This window comes from Zosterops lateralis (assembly GCF_965231275.1).
Source record: "Zosterops lateralis genome assembly, chromosome: 4".
Taxonomy (NCBI): Eukaryota; Metazoa; Chordata; class Aves; order Passeriformes; family Zosteropidae; genus Zosterops; species Zosterops lateralis.
In genome coordinates, this window is record NC_139765.1 from 24,300,856 (window position 1) to 24,322,040 (window position 21,185).

General features: G+C 40.7%; 1 protein-coding gene across 8 annotated transcripts in view; it reads right to left on the bottom strand.

The window, feature by feature from the left end:
* The window catches only part of MRTFA (myocardin related transcription factor A), a 106,459-nt gene that overhangs the window by 11,284 nt on the left and 73,990 nt on the right, over window positions 1-21,185 (bottom strand). For all 8 annotated transcript variants that reach the window (XM_083859404.1, XM_083859403.1, XM_083859405.1 and 5 more), the window contains 4 exons: window positions 17,973-18,038; window positions 3,357-3,412; window positions 1,811-1,886; window positions 983-1,144 (listed from right to left, as the gene is read on the bottom strand). In XM_083859404.1, the coding sequence (XP_083715530.1) occupies window positions 983-1,144; window positions 1,811-1,886; window positions 3,357-3,412; window positions 17,973-18,038 (360 nt within the window). The remainder of the gene's footprint in view (window positions 1-982; window positions 1,145-1,810; window positions 1,887-3,356; window positions 3,413-17,972; window positions 18,039-21,185) is intronic.

Below are 21,185 nucleotides of genomic sequence, written 5' to 3' on the forward strand. Positions count from 1 at the left end.
AGCAGCTTGGGAAACTGCTAATGGGAGGAAACCACATGAGAGCAGGTTTCCCCGAGAGGCTGTTTCTGGTGAGAGCTCCGACCCACAAGAGAACTGTTCTAGGTTGTCAGTGGAAGAAGATTCCATAGTAAACTAAGAGACTCCTCTCCTAAAGAATTGATGAAAGACTATATTGAAATGCTGAAAGTGACTGAAAATCACATGTTTTGTCTCTGTGTTGTTTGTAGAAAAGTGAACACTGGTGGAAAGAAGAGAATGGTTTTGAAAATTTCAAATTTTTTTCCCATCCTTTTCTTTTTTTAGTATGTGTTAATAAAATATGTTTACTTTTAAGTTAAGCCTGTCTTGTCTTTTTCTCCCAAATCCTATTCCCAGAGATAAAAAAGAGCAGTCACTCAAACCACTACAGTAAATTTGGCCAAACAGAATTCAGCAAACATGAAACCACTACAAGTGGGAAGGCTATTCCTCAGCATTCATTTCAGCCCTTGGAATGGCACTGGCATGATTTATATCTCTTCTGTTTTATTTTTAAAGAGATTAAATTCTCTGAAGTTTTTGAGTTCACAGACATCTTTTGTTTCATCACACCTGTTTGTATTCTGTCTCCCCTCCTGATCTATGTTAGTGGGTTCTCCCTGACCAACATTGACATGTTATACTGAGAGAGGGATTTCAAGGAGACAATCTATGGAATACAATCTTCCAACAGTCTTTCAAGTCTTCAGGGTATACAACTGCTTTTATATTTTTCTGGAATGACTACATTCCCTATAATTTAATGTCTCCCATCTGGGCCTGAGGGAGATCGGCTCTCAAAAATCCTTGGGCTGAAAGCCTGTGATTCTGGGCCAGGAAAACGAGACCAGCCATGGGATTGCACTCTCAGGTTTCTGCATGGGATTCACATTCAGGTGAAATGATAGGTAATCACAGCCACATGTGGGAAATGCCCTCCACAAAGATCCTCCTCTGACCTTACCAATAATAGCTTCCTTCAGGCTCGATTCCACAGGCAAGATGTTCTTCTCCACTAGTTCCATGGGCCCTGGCCTCTGTGCTATCTTCTCATTGAGGTCATCTGCCAGTCTGGCTCTCTTCAGCTTCAGCTGCTTAGCCTGCAAGGAGGGTTCAGCTGAGGTCTCTGTTTGGGGGAAAGTAAATAAAATGGCATCAGTCCAACAATGGTCAACCCATGTCCTTCAGCAGTATTTTAATTCTATTCAGAAAGGTAACTGTAGATAACAATAGGCAACTGTACAGAAAAATAGTTGATACATAACAATAGATAACTATGCACTACAAAGATATGACAGATGTTACGTGTATTTAGATTATAAAGATAACTACAGCAGCTCTTGTGACAAATTCACTGTTGTCAAACTGATGTCACCCAATTCTTATTCATCTTTTCTCCCTGGTTGTGACCCAAGCTTGGTGCTCAGCAGCAGCATAGCACTCCCTGTCTGAAGCTGAGGTTCATTACTAATCAGATCAAATTCCCTCACTCCCTCTTGGACATTTTACAGTGTCTTCCCTTAGCAGAAGAGCAATTCGTGGTCATTCTATTTTAGTGTTGTTCAGCTACACAAAACTGCAGAGTTTGAATTCACACAACAGATTTTTCTGAGAATAATCTCCAAGCAAGCAGAGTTGAATCCCTCCCAAGGAATCATGCAACAGGCATGATCTTCTGCCCGCTCCCAACTGGAAGGAAGCTTTGGAAGTCAGAGGCAAAACAGAAAGCTGTTAAAAAGGTAGTTACGACAAAGTTTATTGTTGATGTTTTTATCTCCAGCACTTGCCATACCTTCCAGAATGTGCATCCTAACCAGCTCTGATCTCTCTGGCCGGGACCGGATTTTGCGTTTCAGATAGTCCTCTGTCTGTAGCAAAAATAGACAAGCAAGAACCACTTTCAGCTGATCACACACAGAAGTGAGGTAATCTTGAACAGCACAATGAAAAGAAACAACCATCTCTAGCTGTTACTGAGATCTAAATAAGCACAAAACAGAGAAGGGATCTATCTCCTGTCCCAGAGCACCCAGAGAACGAGCTTACTCTAAAGATGACCTTCTATTGTAATTACCATAGTCAATTGTGCAATGCTGCCCCACAGAACAGAAACTGGGAAGGACTTCCTCAGGAGCTGAAGTCCTCTTTTCCCATTGTATGCACTACCACTTTCATGTATTGCTGCCATTCAGGGCTGACTTGTGGTTTGGGCATACTCTTTGATTAAAGATATGTTATTTGTTAAGCTACAGACCCCATGCAGTCCCTTGGGGGGCAGAATCTAAATGCTGTGACAAGGCTTATTTCACCTCCAGAGCTGCTTTTAGCTCTGTCTATGGAGCAATGTACAGAGATGACCCTGACAGGCTGAACGTATTAGTCTTTACACTGCTGAGGAATGGGAATCTGGGAAGAGTGGGTAATAAACTGGTAAGTATTGGACATCAGGATGGACCTTCAGAGAAAATAAGTATTAAAGTCAGTCAGGAATCTGCACCATAGTTGCTGAATTGCCCACATAAAAATATTAACTTAATAAGATTTTAGGAGAAAAAGAAATAAGCAAAAGCCCTTTGATCACTGGCCTTAATGCAAAGTCCCCTGTTGCAATCCTTCCACAGTTTAAAGGGCCTCCCTTACAGGTCTTAATCACAGCTGTTATTTTTTTACTTATGTTGTTTTCACTTTTAAAACAAAACTTAGTCATAACAAGTTTCATTCCACTGTAGGCTAATCAGAAAAAAATATCCCCAGAGGCCTTCTGAGGAACAGAAAGTATCAAGAAACTCCCTAGTTAGAAAAGGTGGCACATGAAGTATGATGCCTGGCTTCCTCTTTCTGTAGAGACAGAAGTTTGTGATTTCAGTGTCACAAGATTTTGGGGGATCCTCTCTATTCGATTTTTCTAGTTTTCTAGGTAAAAATTGCATGTGCAGGTAACAGAGAAACTTTCCTCAAATATGGAACTGAGCTCCACTGGATATGAGCATTTAATAGCATTTAAGGCCAAAACACACACCATAAAAATAAAAATGTCAAGTGCATGGACAAGTGGGGAAGAAGAGTCATCTTTCTGGAAGATGAAAATCCAGGCACCATATTCAATGGGCTTTAGGCACAATTAGTTCACTGAGGTTAACCAACACCACATGCAAGCTGCAGAACAACCCATTCAATACACCTCTGACTACAGAATTACATCCAGAATATGAACAATTCCCTTCTGCATCTCATTAACCAGATACAGGATGCCTCATTAACCAGATACAGGATGCCCCAAACACAAGACATACTATTCCTGACTTTCCCAAAACACTAAAGATTATATTGTGTCTTACCCTGGCCCGCTCCAAACTCTTCCTTTGTTCATGAAATGCAGCTGGACTTTTCAGAGCTGTGGAGAGGAAAAGCATTTAGAGAATGAATTAGAATGATGGAAGTTCTCTCACTGCACAACCCTTCAGGCCAACTAAGTTAACAAACACACTGCAGCAACCGCCTCCTGCATCTTCAAACACACTGAGGCAGATCTCTAGATGATACCAAGCAATGGGAATTGCCATACTCCATCTGACAGCACAGGAACACAGGAACTGATCTGAAATTTTTGTGGGCCACTGGAGAGTCTAATACAGGTACACTTCTAGTCAAATTAATCACTGTTTCCAAAGCTGGGTCCAAGAACATGATTCAGAAACAGCCCCCCAAAAAAGCCTTTTACAAGCTTCAACAGATTGTAAGATATCCAGGACCCTTACGGGAATGGTTCTGAAACACTGAAGTCAAACAGTTGGAAAGATGGGGGACAATGCTAATGAACTGTAAATCCCCTTTACCATCTTTTAATGTCAAAGGAAGCTGCAAGTCTTTCCTGAATCTGCACCTGTGTTTTGTACACATGCAAGGACTGGCTGCAAATCCTGCAGGTCCACAGGACATATATACCACTCTCTGTAAGAGAAATTATGAGAACAGGGACACTTGGAGAGAAAAGTACATCTGTCTATTGATGGAAAACAACAGCTTGAAGAATTCACTTCAGCTCTCCACAGAACAGACCTTGCCCCCTCAGACTCTGTTTAAAACCAGAGCCAAAATGGATCAGGTTTTAAGAAACTGATCCTCTGCTGTCCAGGACCACACTAACCCTGGAGGAATCTCTCACTCTGCCTGGCTCCTCTGGAGCACACAAAGCTCACGTCCCACAGTAAAACCAGAGCAAGGGGTGATGATGGTGTCAGTAGCTCCTCACAGTTTCCCTGAAGCTGCAAGTAGCTTGTCTTTTTTAAAAAACAACCACACTGTGGGTTTGTATTAAGAAGTAGCTGAAGGGAGCATAATAATTTCTTTTCATATTTCTGAAATACTCATATCTTAAACTGTCTGAATTACCATCCAACTAAACAGAAAAGTTAAAGAACTTCAGCTTTAAAAATAAGTTGCAAGTCTTTTGAAGAAGAAAACTAATCTCATAGAGTTAGTAACTCTGAAGTGTTGCATCCAGGTTCTGTGAAAAATAGTCTGCTTATATTGTTTTTCACTTAAGACCAATGATTAAGTATTTCTCAAATATAAGTTCATAATGAAGTCTCAAAAGACTTAAAAAATAAAAGCCCCTGCATAAATGCAATGTAAGAAACTACTTCTAATGCATGTGGAGCCTTCCACACCGTTTCCTACAGAATGAAATGGAGTACAGACTCCATTTCATTCTGTTAAGGGTTAAGACACATTCTGTGAAATTTAGAGAGTTCCTCTGATGTAAGGATGATTTTTTGCCTTTTCTTTTATATATGTTTTATATAACTTTTATGTATCCTCAGTATTCTTAGCATGCATACTTGTAACTCCTTAAGTCTGATAACTTAGCATAGTCCTAGTATTCTGTTAGGCCAGGAGATGAAACAGCCTAAAGGCCTCCTTGCAGGAGGCCAGAAAACCCTACACTATCCTGGGAAACCAAGGCCCCCTCTAGAACTTATCCTGTAAACTAGAGATTTGGCCCATCCAGCTGGGGACTTCCTCCGATGGGGGAATATCATGCTATATCATGCCTCCCACTGGGGCGTCCTTGCTAGATATGATAATTTGTCTATAGACAAATTTGTCTTATAAAGGTCTATAAATTGTATACACGATCTATTGTGTGTGTGCATAGCGGTGCATCCCACCTTGATGAAGTGGTGCACCATGAGGATGCTTATTAAAATGCTGAGGTAAACCCCCCTTATTCCTTAACCGTGTCTAGCTCTCAATTGTTTAAGACCAGGGAAAGGCATCACCTCTAGGTTCACATCAATGGGGTAAAAAGTAGAATTCAGTCCACATGGCAGGAATTCTGAACAGGCCAGGCATCATAGGTGGGATGTGGACTATACAGAAGTGAATGAAGAATAGTTTGTAGGATAAATTAACAATACTTGAAAACCACAGTAAGTGAGTAAATAGACCCCTACAACAATGAGGCAAACAGTTCCTTTTCAGATTAGTTGCAAAAATCTGATTACAGAGAGAAATCACCAGAGAAAGTTACACAAGCTGTGAAATGCACTTTGAGATAAACTAACAAGATATGGTAGGGATATTGTTTTGCAATAAGTACACAAATAATGCAAAAAACTTCCCCATCTAGCCGAAGCACCAACAAGGCCTCAGCTGATGCCTGCAATGAGGTGTCCTGGGCAGTCTGACCGTGTCACTTCAGTGAAGAGCAAAGAACAAACAACACTCTTTTCAAGTCGAGTGAGCTGCTTGTGAATATGCATGTGCTTGAACCTCAATGTGCTTTCCCTTCATTGTGTTCATCTCACAGAAAAGCGAAATAAAAGCTCAGGTCCACTTGGGCAAAGATACCAAGCAACATTTAAATCTGCATAAACATCTACCCTGGAGACAAGTGAGGCAGGATTCATCTTGAGTCTTCAAAAGCTGTCTACCAGAACACAGCTGTAATTCTTTACTCTCCCCTTCCTGCCTACCTCTGCTGTCAATATGAGGCAGCAGATGAACTTTAAGTGACATTTCTCTGACCACAGCTAATGGTCAGCAAAGTCAACTGCAGGAGTTCAGCTGGGGTCACAAGTAGTCCAGGAAAACTCTTGCATACAAAAGAACAAAGCATGAAAAGAATCCCTGAGTTAGAAAAAAGAAAAACACTTATGCATTTAATAGTAAGTAATGCAGAGCTGCTACAGGAATAATCTAGTAAAGAACACTTCCAGTCTCTCATGACTAGTCCTCTGGAAACGTGCACTGGGATGTAGCTCTCTAGGCTGGCAACATGACAGAGAACTTCATATTCGACCTCTGAATACGTCACGAGGACACAAATCCTTCACTGCTTACCTCAGCAATATAGGATGAGGTTGATATGTCAGAATAGTGTCTCTATTGTAAAATCATACTCCATTTTAAGTTAACTAATCCTTGCATATTTTTTAGGTTTGAAATGACAACTTAGCCCAGAGCTGTGGAGCAACTCTGTTAACTTTACTACAGCAAATAAAAAAATCTAAAAATATAATCCTATGAAGAACTCAGAAGCAATAAGGCTCTGGGTGAGCTCTAAAGGGGACCCACGGTGCAGATATGCCCCTTTTCGAGCTCCTACCACTGCCCTTCCCAGCCACTTAGCACTGACCCCTGCCAAACTGTTCCTGTGCCTCATAACCCATCTGGCTTGCTCACCAGAGTGTTTTATCCATTCCATTCAAAACTACCCATACTGATAAAGCCCTACTGTTCTCAGCCATATCAGCTGTGGTGGCTCATTCTGGCAGTGTATGTGAATGAGTAGCTGAGATAGTGTGTGAACCAGGGGGGTGTGGGGCAGCAATCTCACTCTGTCCACAGCCCTTAAGACCTGAAGCATCAGATGTAACAACAGAGGGTTAAAGATGAAGAAACTCCAAACACCTGATGCTTTCTGACTGCTCAGCCTGCATAAAATACACTCAACTATTCCTTATGTAGTTTGTCTAACCTGTTTTTGGAGACCTCTCATGAAAAAATGTAGTATTATTGCAGAGAAATTATCCCAGTACACAAATGTTTTTACTATTTAAAATATTTCTGAGTGTCTAACTTATATTTCCCTTCCTACAATTTATACTCTTTGTTCCCCCACTTTACCTGCAAACATTACAGACAATAATTTATTTTCTTCCTCTTTGCATCTATCTCTTATGAAAACTTTGGTTTTCCTACAATCTTCTGATATCTTAAATAACCAAAGGCAGTTGCTTCAACCTTCTCTTGTAGGTAACATTATCCAGACCTTAGCTTGTTTAGTCTCTTTTGGACTCCTTCCATTTAAGCTGCATTTTTGTTGAAGGCTGTTGTCCAGAACTGGGTACATATTCCAGCCTAGGCTTTATCAGCTGTTATAGAGTTAAATGATCATTCAATAACACTTCTCAGCCACAGGTCCCAGCCAGTTTGCCTTTTTTGTGTACATAAAACAAACAACCTTCACTTGTGCTTGTCTCACAATCCAGGCAAGGTTTCCAATCCTGTTCTGCAGAGCTGGTACCAAGCCAACCACTCTTCATCCTCAATCCAAACCACTGACTAGGTGTTACAAAATGTAGACATTCTGCCTTTTTCTTTCATTTTATTCTGTAGTTGTTGGCTTCTCCAAACATTGTGAGTCCCAGCCCTGTCCTCCCCCCAGCCTACTAACCTGGAGCTTAACAAATATGCAGACTGTTTCTTTGTTAACATCAAATCACTGAAAATACTGAATCATATCAAACACTGATTTTCTCCCTTCCCATCCCACCCAACCATCCTGCTCAACGCAACCTCTAAGTCTGACACAAAGTCTTTATTCCAATCCTGTTCCCTCACAAGTTGCATAGGCAGCTTCAAAGTAGTCCAAACTTGCTTCCAAAAACATCAGGCAAGGCTGTTTTGAGAGCCTTACTAAACCCAAGAAGTGCAAAAACACATTTAACACCCTGAATTCTCTGGGAAGCATTTCAACAAATATTAAGTCTGCTGATAGATCCAGCTTTAGTAATGATCTCTTTTTCCCCACTTTTCCATGTCCCACATGTTTCTGCCTTGCTGTTGATGCTTCAATTGTACTTACAGTGCACGGGGACCTCTACTATGGAACTGTTGCCATAAAGTATGTCCTGCACCTCTCCATGGCACTTGCCCCTCTCCAAATTTAAGTTGAATCCATGATCTAACTATGCAGCTACCTTTGAGTGAGCCCTAATGAGAACAGAGTGCTGCCAGAGGTAAAAACCCCCACCAAACCTGCCAAATTACAACAGCAGTATGAGCTGTTGGCATTTTTTTCCCATTGTATGCAGAAAAGAAATAGTTGACAATGAAGAAGTAACTTCTGCAACACCCAATTTCAGTTAGATTACCTCCTGCCTGCCTTTTGATTTTATTTCTACATGATATGTACATGCCATTTTCAGTATCAGTAACCTGCAGTTCCACTTTCTGCCCTCGTTCCTGTGCCTAGGTCTGGGACAAAGCGTGTCAGCCTTCGGTAAAGCTGACAAAACTGCCTGCGGACTCCGATCACAGTTGTTTTGAAAGAGTTATTTTAACCTGGATTGGTATGCTGGTTTACAGCATGGCTCCACAAATAATAGCATCAGCAAAGCTGAGCACAACTGCCCTGCCAGATAAAGTCAGAAATGAGAGGCTGAATTTAAGGCCAGCACTGCAGCAGGAGCCCCATCCTTCTGAACCATGGCCCCCACATCTTCAAAATTGCTCCATTCACCACAGGAAAACAGCCTGGTGTTACTAATGGCCCAACAAGCACTAAAAAAGTCTCAGTGACTGATGGGACAATAGCATGACCAATGGGGCTTGGGACAGCACAGTCCAGCAGGTGACCTTCATTGAGTCATTCACACTTTTGTCTCACTTGGACGACTGTGGCAGTTTGTAACATCTGCTGCTGGGAGGATGAGTTTTACCCCTCACCTTTAGATGACTGACAGCAGGACTTGGCTTTCCTGACAGAGATGGGCTGGCTAGCAAGTATCCAATGAAATACCTATCACACGCATCCTATTTCTTTAATCTCTCTGCTGCCTGTTGTGGAGCATTTTGATGCTTCATCTCCAAAATTCCTGAAGTATTAGCATCTTTGTGTTCACATCCTCAGCTACCATAAGAAACCTCCCTGTACATCAATTATGCAACTGTTCCATGCCTCCACCCTGCTTCAAAAATGTTGCAGCTATATGTTGCAACTGTGTTCTTCTATCTGACCCCTCAAAACCAAGCAGCAGCACACAAGACCATCTACATTGACCCACAGCTTTCCATAAAAAGCCCAGAGATAAAAGTTGCTAATCTTCACTTCAAATCAATGTATTAATTCCTATGAAACAGGAAAACTGCAGTGCCTGAGTTCAGTGTTCCCTCAGTCCAAGCCACATTTTGCAGATGGCAAAGTGTGAATGAATCACAGAACCACAGAATGGTTTGGGTTGGAAGAAACCTTAAAGATCATGTAGTTCCAACCCCACTGCTATGGTTGCAGCAACATCTTCCACTAAACCAGACTGCTCAAAGTACCATCCAGCCTGGCCTTGAGACACTGCTGCAAAGCACCAAACTAGTGCTGCTATAAACAAAAGACTGAATCAAGGCTCAGGAATCAAACCCAAATCTTCAATATAACAGCAGAGACAAAAAGCTGGGCAAAATGGCACAAACATTTCTGTTTGGAGTTTACCTCGCAGTGTACAAAAGCAGATTTTACCCATGCAAAGCTTTCAAAGATAATCATATGCAGACCTCCGAGTTCCTGTTACCTAGTGTGAGAAGTAAGTGGAATCAGAATCAGACTGAGACACTCTAAAAATGAAACACAGCAGGGGAAGAGGACTGACCCAACTGCTGTGAAAAGGAGGTCAAAATATCCATACACCCTGCATTTGCTTATGCAGTTGACAGAAGACACTGAGGTTTGCATGGAACTAAACACAGGGAAGAAAGAAAGGCAAAAGGATCTGCACAGATGTTCATAACTCAAGTGCCTTGTGGGAAGCAGAGGCTGCAAAGCCTTCTGTAATCAGTAAATCACTACTTGAGGCTATCAGACTTGTAGACTGACAGGAGAGGAAGCACATGAACTCTCTTTGGCCATAGTATCTAACTCATCATAGACAACAAGGTGATATCTGAACTGCAAATCAGTTGGCAAGACAACACACAATGTTTGTAGAAAGGCTACAGCTAAATTCAGAATGCTGAGTCAAATACTTTGCTTTTCAGTTAGACCCATTCCTAAGGGAAAGGAAAAGCCTTCCTTTGCTATGACAAGGAGAAGCTTATGTCATGTCCAAACCCAACTCAGACACACTGATTTAATTCAAAAGGCCTTCTGCTGCAGCTATTTACCCCTGTTCTCAACCGAATTCTGGTCTCTCTCTCTTGTTTACTATGCTTTCGTAAAAAGATGAGATAAAGTGCTGCAAATAGGCTCGATGACTTCCGCTGTTGGTTGAGGGTGGGGCTCCCACCCATAGGATTTGCTAAGAGACACAGAACTTGAACCACAGAGCAAGGCAGTTAGCACTTTCTTCCTCCCTTCATCTTCACCCCACTTTCAAAAAGCATTTCTCACAGCGTGGAAGAAAAAGGTGTCAGAAAACTGGGTCACATGCACAGAAGGGGCTGTCATCTTGCCAGTGGGGCAGTGTCAAAGAGCTGCTGTATGCTGCAGAAATATGAAAAGGGGCTGGAGAATACACATCTGAGAGATGAGATCTCCATCAGCATCCTTTTCTCCATTTGCAGCTCTGGTGAGTTTCTCATCCAGTACACAGACCGGATCATACTTGAGAATTCTTGATACCATACCCCACCACTGGTAAATTACCTCGGATTAAGGCTAAAATATGAGTATAAAGTTAAGGATAGGAAAAGAAGCCACAACTGGTAAATTGTGATTATTCAAATCCTAAAATACATAAACTCAGAAAATTAAAAATTAAGACTGACCTAAAAAAGTCAATGCAAATATGTTCATGAAGGTAAGAAACACATCTCTGGCACTCAAAGAAATGTAGTGACATTGCCCTTCAGTGACACCCTCCAATGAGAATGTTATTGTGATTGAAGGATTGAAGGATATGAATGTTCCTAGTCCCAAACAGAAGAAAGGCTGGAGAAAGGCTCCTTCCCACATTGCTGCTGTTGCCAGCACTGCCAAAGTACAGCATTACAGATATGGTGCTGTAGCTTCACTGAGACTTCCCCACTGCCCAGTTTTTCCAGTCAACAGAGACACACACACAAGAAAACGGCAGCCAAATTAAGTCCCTGCTAGAAGACTGTTTGGTGAGCCTCAGGCTGCTGTGGAAACCAGAGCTGAGGTCCTGCCTTCCTGACACCCTGTCTCCTGGCTCAACATTTTGAACCTGCACAGTGTACCAACACATGCAGCTGTTTTTACCAAAAAGAGCCACTTTCCAACTCCCTGTGCATGGCTTGCCCTGGCTGCTGAAGCACACAGGCAAGGAGAACTGTGGTACTCTGCCTCAGCTCAGCTCACCGTTGAGACACTCACCAGCTGTGCTGCTTCCAATGCCTGCACCAGGCACCTCTCCAGAAACTACTTTCAGCAAGACTGTCAGTAACTTCAGTGCAGCAGTATCCCAGATACAGCTGAAGTTTAAGATTTTCATTACCTGTATGAAAATCCTGAAGTATAGGTTTGTCACAGTAAACATGAAATTATTGGCAGAAAGGACTAAGATTTTGCCAAGGCCCAACACTGAGTTAATTTAAAATCTAACATATATGCAATTTCTCAGAAAGTTCATCCTCTTTAGTAGCAAAATGGAAACTGTCACCCATGGTAACAGTTATCAGATCTGTGGATGACTGTGGCTATGGCTTTGTGTCAGAAAACATTTACAGCAAATACAAATAATGTATAATCTGCTCCACCCATTGCCATTAACTCTTGACATTCAAAAGACATTACCAAAATCCTGAAATGAAAAATAAAAATGGCGAAGCTTTATTACAATCAAGATTATACCACCTCCAAATGAAGAGGAAAAGAGAGACAAGGAACTTCTACCAGGAACCCTTGATCCATGCATTCGTGGACCAGACTTCAGGCCTGTTTCTTGCATGGATAATTGGCCTTTGCAAACTCTTCTGGTAACTTTCCAGAGTGCCCAGGGTGGGAAAGGTATGGGGTCACAAAAAGCAGAGACCATTCCCAGACAGCAAGTAAGAATGAAGCTAAGACAACTGTGGGAACACGAAGGGAGAAACTGTATTGCCTAACAGACTTTACTTCCCTGAACTATTATGTTTCTCTTGCAACTGGCAGAGTCAAATCTTCTGTCATGGCAGTGATCAAGGACCAAATGCAGCCTATCAAATACCTGAGCATGGTCTTCCTTCTACAGCTTCAGAAAGGTAAAACAGCATATTTCCATCCTAATACAATGAATTTTATTATTCCAATCATGTCTTGTTAATCATAGATCATATAAACACATGGAAAACACACTCAGACAGATATCTAAAAATACAAACAAAGCAGGTGCAGTTATTAGTCCTCTGACAATGACACTCTTCCCTTAAATGTACATACAGCCTCCTACACACGAAGCCTGAAGGCTTTGAAATTGTGCTTCAAGAAAAATGATCGAAGTCAAATAACCAGCAAATGATTCTAGAGACAAGTTATAGGTATACAATCAAATTAAACTAAAACCAGTTACAGATTTCTGTGCAACACACCAGAAACAGAAAAAATGTAGAGGACAACTGCAAATGTCCTCTACTTTTTTTAAAAAAATTACAATACTTGCTCAGTGTTCCAGTGTTACTCTCAGAGCATGACAGTGAGTATTAGAAATCTAGCTGCAGCTTCTGTATGGAGTAACAATATTTACAGTCCACATCTTATGTTTTTAACTCCTTGTCCTAAACAAAATTACAGTTCCAGCTCGAAAGCATGAAAGAGAAGCAGTTGCCAATGTGCAGAACAGCACACATGAGGTGGCAGTGAAGTGAAGATTTTTATTTTTGCATTGTTATTATAAATAGATTCCTCAAACTGCTAGAATGTCGCTACAAACATCTGATATGTAAACTAGTGAGAGACACGTTGCATAGCAGGAAGACATATTTCAGGGTGTTAAAGCAATGCATTTAGCTGCAGCTCTAATAGAACACACCACAACCTGGAAATGTCGGCTGTGTAGCCACACTGCAACAGTTCCAAGTCAGTAGAACTCCACCTAGGCATAGCAGTTCATCTATCCTGGCCCTTATGTAGAAGACAAAATATATCTGAGGCAAGAAGAATGGTCCCTGAAGTCACCAGCATGATACATGAGAACAGCTCGTGTCATGAAAAATTCTGTGCCTGTAGGTTCCAACAGCTTGCTGCCTCTCTTTTCTCTCTGACAAACACAGAAAGATGCTCCTACTCCATAATTAACAGTTAAACAATTTATAAAACTTATTTTTCTTTTGTTTAGTTTCTGACATTTAATATGTTCTACTGTAGCTATTGTATGTAACAGGAACCAAAGGTTGATTATGTATTATATTATATATTATATATATCCTCAACTGACAGGTCTCCTTAAATTAGCACACATACACTAAATCAACAAGATTCACAACAAGAAATAAGAATAAATAAGAAAATAGGAACATAATTATTGAGCCATGCAGCAATAAAGTTAGAAGCGCATAATTTAAAAAACTTTTTTTTTCTAAACTGAGAAGTAGTTAGACTATCAGGTAAAGGCTAAAGCAGGAATAGCTTTTTTAGCTACCCTACACAAACACAAGTGTGGATGTATGGCCAAATCTTGGGGTTGAAATGTTGAAGTCTAGAGACATGATTTAACCTTAGAAACTCATGTGGCAAGCACTTTGCTTCCCAAATTCAGTATCTCAAAGATCCTTGGCTTTTTGTGGTGATAGCTGTGCTGGACACAGAAGACCAGCTACTACAAGCTTTGTCTGGATGATGGTCAGCACTAATATGCCTAAGCATAACCTGTGTTCTGTACTTGGGTAGATGTGATGGTCAAAACAGCCTTCCTGCAGGATTGGGCCATATGACAATCTTGCATTCTTGCCTGTGTTTAGTGTTTGCAGCCAGAAGCCAAAGATCACAATCTTGATGGTAAAACAAATGGTATGTGAAGCTTTAAATCTTGAAAAAGAGAAAAAGAGCCACATATTTTGCATAACATAGTATTGCTATATTTGCCAAATGTCTTTCCCCTAAAAATTTTTGCTGTTTTAGTTGAAGATACTTTCCACATAACTTTCTACTCAGATGTGCATTAGCTAATGTTTTAAACACTCTCCTCAAGAGTGAAAAATGGGGTGTTTAATATTCCTCCCCCCCAAAACCTTACAATAGCCATAACCTTTAAATTCAACACTAAAAAATTACAGCCTCTGACTGTTCTTCTACAGCACAACAGAGTTCAAAGAGTTGAGCACAGACAGCAGATTTTGTTTAACTTGTATTTTGTGAGGACAGGAAGATCATCTCTGCATAGCTACAAAAAAATGCAAATAGCAAAAAAGCTTGTCTATTTGCACTGTTACAAAATAGGCCAAAACCTGAATAAATATCAAAACTCACTCTCCTTTTTTGAAGATGCATTCATTCTAGCTCAGATCACAGGTATATCAGCTGCAGGTGAAGACTTGCTTCCCACCATTTTTCTGAAGGCAATTGAGAATTTTGATCTTGAACTAATGAATCCTGCTACTAGTAAAAGATTACATAAAGTAGTAACAGAAAGCAAGAAGAATTAATGAAGCATAAAACGCAATTATTTTGAATCCTCTTTCACTGCCTATAAATGTTTTATTTCTTACTACAATACACTAATCGTTCAGTGGAGCAAAGCCCCACTGTAGTTGGCTGATGGTTTGGGAAGGTTAAGTGAGATTAAGTGTACTTGGTAAAAAAATGTTGAAACATTTGCCTTTCCACTCTACCATATAAACAAAATTCCACATGGGACAAAGTAAGCAATTCCCAGTTCTGTTAGGAACAAGGACAGGAGGAGTAGCATGACTCTCATTCTCACTTTAAGGTGACACAAATGTGTCATCTCCCACTCCTCATATTTACAGTGTCCAAAATCCTTGTGTTGATGGAAGCCTGCAATGAAATTTCTCTTTTAGGGCACCAATTTGTAGAATAAATCTCATGTGGGGTTTAGATTCAGTCAGGAGAAACAAAGCTACCAATGGGAGTTTGCACGCTACATAGCTTGTAAAGTACAACAAAACCTTTCACTCCTCCCACACTTGGCTCAGGGATTTTTCCATGGCTATTTGCCTCAAGATGTACAGGAACTGATCTGCATCACAGGCTAATCTAAATGAACATGTAGGAAAGCACAGTAAAACCAAAACAGAAACAAAGTTGATGCTGAGGAAGTAACATTCACATTCTGGATGTGAAGGTGAATTGGAGGTGTGGTGCCAGACAAGCTGTAGTCTGGTCCCATGGACTGAATGCATATTAGCTCTAGACAGATTATTTTCCACTTTATTTTCATTCCAATTTAATCCAGCTCTCAAACTTCATTTTATGGTGCAAAGCAAGGCACAGTAGGCAGGTGCAGTCAGGAGCTTCACTTCAAAAACACATTCCTGACACAAGCTGTAATGCGGACAGAACTGCAACCATCACAGTTCTCCCAAGAGTGTTAAGATTCTTCAGACTGAAAACAAAGGAAATAAAAGAAGCCATCCAGCATCTGACATGAAAAGAGCACTCCAGCTCTTTTAGTTCAGCACCAAACCAACCTCTGGATTCCAACTTTTATACTTTTGTTGAATCATCACGAAGGACTGTGTGGGGCTTACTTGCTGGCTAACAAACTCAAGAGGGACATACAAGTCCAGCACAGTAATGTTCAGTAGCAGATGACAGCAGATTAAGTACCTCAATGTTTTCACAGACAAGAGGTACAGGCCAGAGAGAAGAAAGAATACAGGATAACTTCATATTCTCAGCAGTAAAAAAAAGTCTATTCTGGAATTCCTGAAAGTAGAAGTAAAACAGTCATGGCGCAGAGGTGGCTTCTGGAGGAACATGGTCCCTTGTCATCCTCTATATTTCTCAGGTTAAAAATGGGATTTTTGCTTTAAGTATCACAATTTATCTCACATCTGATCTTCTGTTCAAAAACAGCCCAGGCAAATTACATTTTAAACATTATCCTATGTGTGGTTATTTTCAGTTGGCAGGTATGGGTAAATGATACCATTGCTTGGGAGGAACTAATTTCAAATCATGTTTAGAACGGATGTGTTAAAGTAGGTGTTCTCCATTGCAGAAACAACCTTTTAGTGTGTTGCCAGTGTTTTCACAATGATATTTCACTAAGTGTTTTTCTTTGGTCCATCACAAAATTCACATGTAAGAGATACAAATGAAGCAATGAAGGCCACAAATCTGCAAAGACTAGTAATTTAGGCTATGTTTTAAATAAATTCAAGACTCACTAATTATTCTGGATGACTTACTTGAATTACTTGCAAAGCCTTCATTTTCAAAAGGCCTGTAAAACAGACCCCTCTCAGGAATCACAAGTTTGTCCAGGCACACTCTGAAGAAAGCCAGTACTGAACATAATTTAATACAGTATTTACATACATATCCACCTAAAGCAGGACACCACAAAGAAGTCAGGAACATTTTCTTCTGAGAAGCATTAGTAAAAAGGCACAGTCACTGGGACACTAGTCTTTCATCCAAAAGCAAGTAAGTGTATTCTGTAGCAGCTTATATACAAGCTCTTCACATTAAAAAAGAGACAACAGGTATGATATAGCCAGACAGGACAATCTTTTCTTTTTGCTTTGGTAACATAATTTTAAGCAGGGGTCCCAGAAACCTCTGAAAGAACATTACTGCCATACAGCAAGCCACTTCAGCTGACAGAGTGCTGCTGACAGGTTCTCTTCATTCAGACAGAGAGATGACAGTCTAACCTTCAGCTCTCAGCAAAGTGTAAGTCACAGCACTGTCATATTACAGTGTGCACCCCAGAAACAAAAGAAATGAGAAAATCCTCATTACTACACCACCTTCAAGTAAAGCTTCTGAACCAGGGCAGCAGGAAAGCTTTTGAAAGAAGAAAATACTGCATTTTACTACAGATGTTGCATGAAACTGAGAGGACTTCAAAAATAAACCATTTGCTGTGTGGTCTTGCTTCAAATTTTTACCTATAAGTCATCTAGTTCAGAGGTACCAAAGCATGACAAAACTATTTGCCAGATACCTTTTTTGCATTTTTGTGGGAAGGAGGGGAACAAAACAGAAAAATACTTTCTCCAAGGCTAATCTGACAGTGAAAGCTTGGCTTTAGAGTAGATCCTCTCTGTTTACCCAGAAACATTCTCTGCCTCCACAGATTTTGTCTTTCCCTGCAAGAAGGGCAATGGCTGATGCCCATGGGGCTCATTCTAGCTGTTTTCTAGCTACAAACATAAACCTTGTTGGTTAATATCTTGTACACACAATGCCTGTTTTTGGTCAGTTTATGTAATATGCACACGCAAAGTGCCCCAGAGGTCAGGGTAACTGACACACTGTAAGAAGAGAAACAGCAGGGGCAGGAAGCCTGTTAAAAGAGTGATTACCAGCATGGGTCAAGTATATAAGGCACTTCTAACATAGTATGTTCTGCAGAAGAATGTACATTGAGATGAAACGGAAGCCCAGTTTTGCAGTACAGTTACACTTGCAGCCATTGCTCTACTCCTCTGTATCCGAGGTGGCACCAACACTTCCGAAGAACCAGGCTGGGTGGGTCAGGGCGGGGCTCTTACACATGATGTTTTCCATGCAAAAACAGAGAATCTGATCTCTTGAATCATATGGGAAACCATTCTCTACCAAAAACATGCATAAAAACACCAGGGCAAAGAACTGAAGTGGTACTTACGCGGCATGATCCCTTGGCTCACCAGCTCCTCCCGTGTGCGTCGCTGCTGGAGCTTCAACTGCAGCACTGCATGACCACAGAGAGAAGGGAGAGAAGGAAACCCATCAGTGCAAGAAACAACTGAAGAGACATTTTCAAATGCATCTTGTTTTCTTCTTCGGATGCCAAGGCACTGGTGAACAGCAGAAGAAAAAGACCCTTCTCCCACCCTGCTGCCCTGCCCTGCTGCAATTGCAGAAGTGGCCCCCAGCAGTCAGGTTTCCGTAGGCTGCTGCAGCCAGGGGGAGAGGAAGTTGCGCAGGGTCTTGGCAGGGTGATAAAAAATCCACAAAGCCAGGCCTGTTTCTCAGTTCTTTCTAGAGCACCAACTGCTTTCCAAACCATTAATATTAAAAAACAAACAAAGAGAAACACCAGCTGACAGCCCTCCAATAAACACAGAGTGACACCCCACTGCTAATGACTCCTGAAAACTCTAATTACTATGTACTAAATGATATGTCAAAATTGTTGGACGTTACTTTAAATTACAAGGCTGATTTCCTTCCTCAGCTCAGAAATTCACCTACAGAAATATCTTGTGAAAGTGAAATACCACAGATACATCTAGAAGTGTCCTTCCACTACAAAAGGAATCCCCTTATCACTAGAATTTTTCCTATTTATTTTAGCATAACAGAATATATTCATGACCTATGTGAAATGCAATTAGCTGGGGTTTTCTCTAGTGCAAATCCCTGGAATAATCATAATTTCAATATTTAAATTATAACAGCAGTTTCCCTTTAAACTATACAATCAAAGCAACATTCTAGATTGTTCTTTCAGTCAGATACCTTCCATAGGAAAGCAATTTTCAAAACTGAAGAAAAAATTCACATGAATGTGTAGTCACACGCATGCCTCTAAATAGGACAACCTGAGTATCACTGAATCCCATTTGCAATCAAGCCCAAATTCCTAAGTATACTCAAGATAAAATATTATAAAATGAATGGCAATGCTTCTCATCTCCCTAATTTTAATTTTTCTTATGCCTTTTGTATAGTCCACATAATGAAAGTCCACACAAATGTAGTGGAACCACTACAGAACAAAACTGCTCTACAGTCTAACTACACAATCTCATTATAGCCCTTATGTCTCCTTTATTAAGTACTTTGTGCAGTACATTAATTTCATACATTATATCCAAATTTGTATTGTACACTCCCTAAAGTAGAGATCAAAAATGTAAGAAGATGCCACTTTGTCTACTTACAGACATCATCACATTTTACCTGTTTCTTTCAACCTCCTATCTGCAGTTTGCATTTGACTAAGATACATCTTCCATAGGTTCTGGTCTTCATATAGATAAAAAAGAGATCTATCTCTTCCTTTCTATGGTTTAAATGAGGTTCACCCTCATTTAAATCACATTTAATTTTCTTCTTGGATTTTTCTGGCTTCTACTTCCATTGACTCTTGATGTATCTTTCTCTGAAACAGTGGGAGGAGTACCTCCTACTGTGCACACAGTGTGCAAACAAGTTACCTCTCTTCTGTTTCTTAAGACAAACTATGATTTCTTAATATGTGCATCCTGGGCAGGAAACTTCTTTTAGTACATGGAAGTGAGAGAGGGGAGGAGGATGTGCAGAGCACCATGGTAATTCTGTGTGGGATCAGCCAAGAGCCAGAAAGAGGAGGAGGGAACACAGAGGGGAAGGAACAGGCCCTTCATTTGGCCGTGAAACTGTAAACAGAAGTGGTAGTTCCAGACTCTTCCTCCCACCTAGCGTGAGATTGCACTCCTACTTCTGTGCTAAGGTGAGGGCTAGTACAGCTCACAGCCGGGCTGCTCACAGAGCTTCCCATTTGCTGGATTCCTTTTGAGGTTATCAAAACCCAAACCTACACAAGCACTTGATCTAACACCTTGCTGAGAGAGACAGTGTCAAATCTCTCACTCCCCCCATCACCTCTCATGTCCTCCTGACTGGCAGACCACAGCCCAGTCAAAACAGGCACCAGTTTTTGCATTAGTGAGTTGAAGAGGATGAGCATATAGCCAGGAGCTGTAGTGGAACAACCAGGACCCCATATATTCGCCGGCACTGAAGATGGGAGTTGGACTTCATCCTCCCAAAGTACACTGCCATTAAGTGATTTCTGCCCCATTAGGAATGGTCCATTAAATCTCTCATTGCACGGCATTACTTCCCCTACTGAGTCATTTTGGGACTCATATCCATGCCCTAAATTGGCACATCTTACTAAATATATACAGGCAAGGCACAGACGTACAGCATCAGGTCCATCTCCCCAGCAGATAATCTTATTATTACTCGTGTCTTCTATTTACACATCTGGTAACATATGTTGGCCATTTCTGCCACTTACTTGCTACAACCATCTACCTCCCCCACATTTCTAACCATACCTACTATTTCCCTTTCACCTCTCAGCCAGAGATTTTCAGCAAAAAACATCCCCACACAGGTGTGGCTGGCATTTTTTGCTCCTGGGTGCACACCTGTATTGTCACCTGTATTAATGTACATTTTGCTCAACTGTCTCAGTTTGCCTAAATGATCTAAACTATTTTTTTAATGTCACAGTCTATTCCTCCACTAGTATTTGTTCTGTCCACACTGTTATAACCTCTTCCATGTGTTTCTAGAATGCATCGGGCATTCTAGAAACAATTTTCTCAACCAGAAATACTTTTCTGCTTTCTATGATTACAACTAGTTTTTAATCCAATTAAGCAGTACTTCATTAAATTCAAATATATTTTTAAAAACCAAAATACACCATACTACTAAGTTTAAGATGTTATAAAAGTCTGTTACACCTAGAGAAAACCCCTAGCAACCAAATTTCACTTATCCATATTACAGAATCATATTTGAGCAGACTTGTTTTCACAAACTGAAAAGTTGATCAGTGTGATTATATTGCTATTCTTATACCACCTAAATTCTTGATCGGATTTGCCATAGTTTTTTTTCCTGGAACTGACAGCAGATGAGCCACTCTTTACTCACTCACCCTTTGTCTGCAGTGATGCAAAATATTATTGGCCTTTCACTCTTCTGAAGTCTCCGTGATGTTCAGAGATTTATTAAAAATGACTCTCAGTCAGACTGCTAGAGACTTCATCAAATGACTTAAAATTCCCCTCCTGACTGCAGCCTCCCTTATGAATTTTCTAAATATATCTTATTA